Raw genomic sequence first — 8,108 nt, 5'->3', positions numbered from 1 at the left:
GGACAGTCTGCAGAGAAGGCAGCTCCGGCCTGGTAACTAGCCAGGGTCACACAGCAGGCACCCTTCCTGTGCCCTTTCTAAAAGGAACTTGTGCAGGTGTGTGGCTGTAATCATGGCAGTCTGTCCATTCTGGACCTCAGGCAGGAGCACTTCCCCATTTCAGAAATGAGAAAACGGGGGCTGTGGCTTCCTCCATCAGAGCCTGTTGTGCAATCTCCCAGCAGGCCCTGGGCCCACTCCGGGGATTCCGGAGCCTCCCAGTCACACCCCGCAATCCATGAGGCCAGTGCTGGGAGGGGCACTTTAGGGCCTCCCAAAGGTTCCTAGAGGAGATCTTGCTTGGGCTGAGGGCCAAGGCTGAGCTGGAATGAGCCGGGCAGTGGTGGGGACAGGGAGGGGTCAGCAGCAGGGATGCAGGCGGGCGTGGGGGTGGGGGATGGGTGCCAGTCAGGCCAACGTGGGCAGTGGGCTGGGCAGACGATGCCGGGTCTGCTTCAGAGGGTCTGTGTTCAGGAAAGGCCAGAGGTGTAAACTTTCCCAGTGCCAGAGGTGCAGGACTCTCTTAATTTGGTATTTCTTTGTGTTCTTTTTCTTAAACATGGCTCCCCTACTGTTTAAGCTTTAGACCCCCCAAAACCTGGACTCCTACTCTTCTGAGGGCTGAAAGATGGGGGACCACAGAGGATGCAGTGGATAGGGCTGCCTCTCCAAAGCTGGACTCATTCAGGCAGGGGGGTGCCCTTGGATTTGGGGTGCAGGGTGTGGAAAGGGTTTTCCTCTTTGGGGTTCTGCTCCCAGCTCTTGGGGAAGTAGGCCTCAGCTGTGCCTGCTGGAGGGGAATGGGGTAGAGGGAGGCTTCCCAGCACCCAAAAAAGGAAGTGGCCAGGGGCCTGGGTGACAGGTGTGGCCGGGAGGCACCGAGGCTCCCTGTGGACAGGGAGTGTCTCAGGCTATCCAGACGCCACCTTCCCCAGTTCTGGCCTCCAGCCAGCATGCCCTGGACAAGTCCGGCCCCTTCTGTCCCACTTTTCCCAGCCCTCCCCAGGGGCCAGTGTCCGGAATCACTGACTTGGCGGTCTCCTGGTTGGGCTGGCTTTGGGATCGGGCAGCCCCTCTTCTTGCCGGGCCACTAAGTGCCAGGCGCACAATACTGCAGGGAACAAACCCTCCAGGTGTTCGGGCGGGGGCACGGCCTGCTGAAATCCAGGAAGAGGGCTGCCAGAGGGTAGCTAGGCCGAGGGAACCTGGCGGGCGGCGGGAGCCTGGGCGTGTGTGTGTGTGTGCGCGCGCGCGCGCACGTGTGTGTGTCTCTGAGAGCGAAGTCTCGTGTGTGTGTGTGTGTGTGTGTGTGTGTGTGTGTCTCTGAGAGCGAAGTCATGTGTGTGTGTGTGTGTGTGTGTGTGTGTGTCTCTGAGAGCGAAGTCGTGAGCAGCCCTTCCCTGCTCTAGCACCTCACAGACGTGGGACTCGCCAAACTCTCACAAGGTGTCTAGGAGCAAGTGCTCTTGTTGCAGTTTTCACACGGGGAATCAGAGGCACAGAGAGGCCAAGTAACTGGCCCCAGATCACACAGGGAGGACGTGAAGGGGCAGAATTTGGCCGAACTCCAGGAGTGGGGAATGGTTGGGGGGAGACAAGCAGAGTGGTGTGGGTGGGGTGGCCTTTTCCTGCTCTCACACATTAGGAGGAAGAGGAACCGCTGGGGTGGGCAGGGGGGCGCCGAGGACCCCGCTGTGCGCTCTGCGTGAAGGGTCAGGCATCATGGGTGCTGGTGCCGGGTGGGGTGGACACCTCGAGTGGACGTGAACGCTGGGTGCTGGAAGAGGCGATGAGACCCAACATCGGGGTGCAGGTGACCCTAGAGCTCCCCGCAAGGCCCCAGTTCACGTCTAGCTGCCGAGGGTCTGGCGGAGCGTGGACATTGCACCTGCAACAGGTGTGCTCACCAGAGCCAGCTGCTACCTCAGACACTAGGGGCGGAGGCCAAAGGAAGGAAGGTGGAAGGGCAGGCACCCTGGAGGAGGGTGGGCCAAGGAGATCATCACTTCCCAGGTGCATCCAGGCCCAGGAGGCTGAGGGGTCCCAGGCTTCAAGCGTGAAATCCGAGGCTCACGCCGGGCAGCGCAGTGCGGAACGCGCTTCGCTTCACACCACCGCCTGGCTGTCCTCTTAGTGCCCCCGGACACCTATTTTCAGTGACCACTTTGCTGAGAAGGTGGGAGGGCGGCCTCGAGGCCAGCAAGCAGAGGGGCTGAGTCTCAGCTCCCCTGGCCCCAGCTCAGAGGGCACCCAGTCTAGCCAGCCCTTGCTGAGGCTCCTGTGCCCACGCCATGCTCCTCTGAGGGTGGCCGACAGCAGATGTGTCCCTGTGCCAGGATAAAGGCTTGCTTCCTGACCCCAGGAGACCCTCCCTCCCAAGGACTCAGGCTGCCAGCCCAGGGAGCACCTTAGATGCTCTCTGGCATTTTGAGACAGCTGGCAGCGTTAAAACGTGCAAAGAGCAGATTTATTCCAGAGAGATGCGGGGGAGGAGGTTGAAACCGGGCGAACCCACTGTTCAGGCTGTCAACCGCCGGGAGGCCGCGCCCATGGTCCTTGTAGGAGAGACCCCTGCCATCGCGCCAGTCCCACCCACCCCTCCCCACGGGCAGGGCCAGGAGGACCGACTGCCTGTGTCTTCCTGACAATTGGAAAAGGGAGCTTCAGGAGGGAGTACTTCCCGCTGAGAGCAGTCTTCACTTACTTATGAATCTGACCCGTGGGAATTACCAAGTTACCTTTCATAACCTTACACAGAATACTTCGGACTAGAAGAAAATCACGTCCTTTAGCACGAAGGCACAGAAGGCAGGGCTGGGGTCCAGGGAAGCGGTGGAGTGAGAGGCTTCCTCACTGACGTGCAATGAAGTGTTTGCTTCTCGTGGGTGTGGGGCAGATGCTCATTTTTTCTTGCAAGATGCAGGTCTTTTCATTCGGACAAAGATGAAAACTGTTCTATCATCTGAAGGGAAGTATGTCTCTGGAGTAACGTCCTTAGTATCTTAGGGAGGGAAGAGTAGGGGAGGGCCACCAGTAGGGGCAGAGGCTCAGAGAGGAGAGAAAGGTCGGACAGCCACTCGGGAGACTCACGCTGCCGGGGGATGAGAGAACCACGGTCTGGCCACCAGACAGGGGGGCCAGGGCTGGTGGCATGCTGCTGCTCTGCGGGCCCATCTGAGGACCGGCCGCTCCTTTCATGGACTCTCTGTGAGGGGGACAAAAAATCACGTGGGCAGAAGAGGGGGCAGCCAGGGGAGGGCAGCTGCCCCCCAGACACCGAAACAGCCCCACAAATGAGCAGCCACGCCAAAATCCCTCATGTCAAACTGCTTTATTACATCTTAAATAACAGTACAGTGAATATAGGATCTATCTTGCATCCAGCTTCCTTGCAGTACACTGACTTTAAAATTAAATACAAAAGGTGAGGGACAGGGTGCAGAGAGCTCTACAGGGGTGCCGAGGGGGGTAGGGCCGGGGCGGGGGGGTGCTTGTCCCACTCTTTGCGGGTCCAGGGCACAGGGCACACAGGATGGTGCAAACACAGGATGGAGAAGCCGCTGCTGCCTCTACGGGAGTGCTTGGTGCGGGGAGGAGGCCTGCGCCGTCCCAACGCCACTGCTCCACACTGGACGCGCACAAAACCAGGGACGTCTGCATGTTAGAAAAATGGTCTGCCTCGGTGCAAAAGGCTGGTTCCACGGGAGAGCCGGGCTGTGAGGAATCCACAAAGGGAGGCCGGGGTCTCCATTCCCTGTACCACCCCGCCCCACCCCCCAATTCCAACAGCAATCGTTTGGAACAGGACTTGTTTTTAAAGGAATAAAGAAAACAGTGAATATCCCGCTAGGTGAGTGTGCAGAGCCGCTGGCTGCACGGCTTCCGATGCGATGCGTGTGCACAGAGGAGCAATGGTTACAGCTTTAAAGAGGTTATTTCTGAAAAGAAAGAGAACATCTAAGGACTGAGTCCTATATGCACTTTTGAGCATTTCTACAGCATGCGATTCTAAGAGTAAACCCACCCGATATGGCAAACGATCAAATTTTTTAAAATTTAACTTAGAAAGTTTGAGATCATTATTTTCAAAACATTGATTTGTACATTGTTTCATACACAAATAACTGACTGACTATCCAAGCACAGGACGGGCACCTCGCTTGAGAGCAGAGGCTCCTGACGGTCAGGGTGGGGCACAGGGTAGTGTCGCGCTGTTGCTGTTGTATAAACTTCCCTCCAACTTCACAAGGAGACCCAGGGTGAGATTAAAAACTGAACTGAGAAGGTAGAGAGAGCGGGTTGGGGAGCAAAGGTGCCTAACTGGTGTTCACTGTTCGTCCACGGCGCGTGCTCTGTTCCTTGACTTCTCAGCATCACCCTTCTATGCCGTGTGTGCACACAACGATCATGTGACACGAGACGAAAAGTAAAAAAACTAGGGACTAAATTTACATCATTAACAATTCCAGAGAGGCTGCACTAGACCCTCTTTCTCTGTTTAACTACTGAACAGAAAGGAATATATTTTAAGAAGGAAATATGAATGTCTGCAAAATCCTGTTACAAACACAATCTGAAACTCAGAATCAATTACAAGATGAAGTCCTCAACTTGTTCGCCATGAACATCACAAAACAGGATCACTGATCTAGAATTCAAAGAAACTAGTAGAAAAGTGTGTCTGCCTTACAATTACACTCAAGTTTACCTTCTGGTTAACATTTTTATTATAGTATTTCCTTTTAAATTCATTCAAGACAAAAAAAAAAAAAAAAAAGAAAAACAAACAAAAAAAGAAAAACAAAGACAATGGTCCCGGAAGGAATGCACGATTTGTTTTAGTTTACAGCACAGAGATTCTTCTCTTAATGGGAATTGTGCTCTTGGTTTCAGCAATAAGTGAAGGGAAAAGGTCTTGCCCTTTTGAAGTTCTGAGGGGTGCAGGGCATCCGCGTTAGTAGGGGTGGATTGGAAATGCTATCACTGTAACGCTCCAAGGTTGGAATGGTCTTCCAGTCACAGCGGCGTCCACCTGCTGCTTTAAACAGAGTTTAGAGAAACATGAAGAGAAACGGACACCCTGGTGCAGGTGCACAGTCAGTATGATGGGTGCACCCGCTCGCGGCTGAGGGCACAGGAAGTGCTCCAAGCTGACACCAATGCTCACGTGCCCACAAGTCCAGATCAACTACATCCAAATTAATCTTAGAAACCCCGACCCACAATGTCATACATAGAGCTACAAGCAGGGAGGGCACGGGGCTGCTCCTTACCTGTTGGTGTTAGTTCCAGATCTTGAGGAAGCTGTCCCAGGACCCTGTTGCCACGGCCATCCCGTCGTCAGTCACCCCCAGGCAGCTGACGCGGTTGTCATGCCCGGCCAAGACCCCTGGGAGCAGATGACAGCACGGTCACCCCTGGATCCAGCCACTCCCTGAAGCAGACCCAGAAGCCCCCAGGGTTCAGTCCCTGCCAGGCCTCAGTGGTGAGGAAAGGGCACCAGGAAGGAGAGGAAGCCTGGTCAAGTGGAAACTAAACTGAAGCTCATGCCCACACTTGTCCAAGGCGAGGAAGGGTCGGCGTGCTCCTCTCCCATGGTGGACGTGCCCACGGCCGCGGGAGGGATTCACACAGAAGGAAAACACACTGGAGAATCTGGCAACGTGTCTGTTATCAAGACACGTGGATAACAGCATGACAACAAGGAACACACACAACTGAAAGGCACTAACACACACACTGAACAACCTAGGGCCTCTTGCACTGACTCCTGAGCACTCCCGACGGTAAAATGCTTAAATAAAAAATGGAACAGGGGGCTTCCCTGGTGGCGCAGTGGTTAAGAATCTGCCTGCCAATGCAGGGGACACGGGTTCGAGCCCTGGTCCGGGAAGATCCCACATGCTGCAGACCAACTAAGTCCGTGCACCACAACTACTGAGCCCACGCGCCTAGAGCCCGTGCTCCACAACAAGAGAAGCCACCGCAATGAGAAGCCCGCGCACCGCAACGAAGAGCAGCCCCTGCTCGCCGCAACTAGAGAAAGCCCATGCGCAGCAACGAAGACCCAACACAGCCAAAAATAAATAAATAAATAAATAAATTTATTTAAAAGAAGCAACAGAAAGCACAACAAAAATACAGCACGACAGTGAAGGCTGTAGGCTGTTCTTCATTTGTTTGTGATGCCCGGGGCCTGGTGCAGAGCACAGAATACAGAAGGCTGGTGATGGACGCTGAGGGAGGGCCTTTGGGATATCACAGAGTGAACCCCGCCCCCCAAGACAGGCAGGGCCTCCTGTCGACACTCAGCAGTCATCAGCCAGAAAGTTCCACATTTTTCCAGAGGAATCCGAGCCACATCTCAGAGCACCCCCATGCGCCTCCTGCACTCCTCTGAGTGTCAGCAGGCACTGTTGGGGCAGAGGCCGCGGGCGCTGCGGGCACGTGGGGGAGCAGGAGAGGCAAGAGGGGCTCAATGCAGAGCGGGAAGCAGACCCACCCAGAGCGGGAGGCCACGGGCTCGGAGCCACGCTCCCTTCCCCAGCCTCTGCAGCACTGAAGACTCCAGGAGCCTTGGAGCATTCAGGCGCCTGAACCCCCGTCTTCAACACTGCAAGTTCTCGTCTTTTGCACAACCTGTGTTTTAATGCACTTGGGAAGGACACACCTCTCGCCTGCCTTTCACGTGTGAGCTCCAGTCTGTGCTTCCAACAGGCCCGATGGGAGGGGGGCCGTGAAGACCACGCGGCTGGCCCGTTCCTGCCCACCCTGTGCGGCCGAGAGCCCGCCGCCACTGGCCTGCCTCCCGTCCCCCTGCCGGGCCCACACGTCTCAGCTCGCGTCTCAGCCGGCCAGGTGCAGCCGCTGCCTACCTGCCCTGTCGGCCTTGAGGGCGTCCCAGACGTTGCAGTTGAAGTCATCGTACCCCGCGAGGAGGAGGCGCCCGCTCCTGGAGAAGGACACGGAGGTGATCCCGCAGATGATGTTGTCGTGGGAGTAAGTCACGAGCTCCTGATCCGCACGGAGGTCGAACAGCCTGCAGGTAGCGTCGTCCGAGCCAGTGGCAAACGCATTGCCGTTTGGAAAGAACTGGAGAGAGAAAGCGAACCAAGATGATTTGCAAATGCACAGAAAGAAATACTGTGAACGTAAACTGCCCGACAGCAGAGCAACTGCGGGCCCCGCACGGGGGTGGCGCAATGTGCTCGTCCTCCCCAAAGAGCCGGCTTCCCCTCCCCATTTGTCCTCCCAAAGGAGCAGCGGGAGAGTGGCCATCACTGACGGGCTGGGCTCCCTGCAGGCTGCTGGCAGCCAGGCTGAACCCGAGGAGGACGGCTCCTCGCGAGACCGGGCCCACCCGTCACGGTGCCGGGGACAAGGGCAGGCTCCCTCAACCGCCGCGCCCCGCGTGCCCCCGCAGAGCTGGGCCAAGGGGCTCAGCCGCGGCGCTGCCCGTCCCCTGATGGGGGAAGCCGCGTGATACAGTCACTGGTCACCCCAAGGCCGGGAGATACGCCAGGCCTCAGCAAGGACAGATCAAGTCACAGCTAAGTCTCCCACAGGGAGTTTTTTTCAATTTGACTGTATCTGCATAGAAAAGAGAGACCATCTAATTCTGAAAACATCTTCAAATTTGACGATGCAGCCCGTGGCTCCAGAGAAGGACTCTAACTTGCTAACGGCCGGCGAAGGGCCCCCGACCCGCACCTCGGACCCCAACTCACACAGATGGCGTTGATGTCGGACTCGTGGCCGGTGAAGGTCTGCCGGCACATCCCTTCTCGCACGTCCCAGAGTTTGGCTGAAGCATCGCAAGCACCAGAGACAAACAGTCTGGTGTCCGGAGCGAGCGAAAGGCTCATGACGTCGCCGGTGTGTCCAGTGAATGTGGTCGTCTGCTGGCCGGTCTCAATGTCCCACAGGGCACTGGAGCAGAGCAATGACAGCGGTCACCCCACCTGCTCAGGAGACTAGTCCTGTGACAAACGGTCCTTCAAACCCCCCAGGACGGCAGTAAACGTCTGCACTTAAGGCAACTCTAAAACCTGTAATCCGACTTTGTTTAG

At 56.5% G+C, this 8,108-nt stretch overlaps 1 protein-coding gene across 4 annotated transcripts in view; it reads right to left on the bottom strand.

Annotated features, from left to right (window-relative positions):
* Nucleotides 1–3,351: 3,351 nt before the first annotated feature.
* Nucleotides 3,352–8,108, bottom strand: part of GNB1 (G protein subunit beta 1) — a 92,237-nt gene continuing 87,480 nt past the window's right edge. For 2 of the 4 annotated variants that reach the window (XM_012534009.3, XM_004272294.4), the window contains 4 exons: nucleotides 7,767–7,968; nucleotides 6,915–7,131; nucleotides 5,313–5,428; nucleotides 4,743–5,074 (listed from right to left, as the gene is read on the bottom strand). In XM_012534009.3, the coding sequence (XP_012389463.1) occupies nucleotides 5,322–5,428; nucleotides 6,915–7,131; nucleotides 7,767–7,968 (526 nt within the window). In that variant the 3' untranslated portion in view covers nucleotides 4,743–5,074; nucleotides 5,313–5,321. Of the gene's footprint in view, nucleotides 3,978–4,742; nucleotides 5,078–5,312; nucleotides 5,429–6,914; nucleotides 7,132–7,766; nucleotides 7,969–8,108 lie in introns of those variants that run through there. The other 2 variants (XM_033432714.2, XM_012534010.3) reach the window with 2 other exon arrangements.

The sequence above is a fragment of the Orcinus orca genome, chromosome 1 (genome assembly GCF_937001465.1).
Source record: "Orcinus orca chromosome 1, mOrcOrc1.1, whole genome shotgun sequence".
Taxonomy (NCBI): domain Eukaryota; kingdom Metazoa; phylum Chordata; class Mammalia; order Artiodactyla; family Delphinidae; genus Orcinus; species Orcinus orca.
This window is presented reverse-complemented; position numbering and strand designations above follow the sequence as displayed.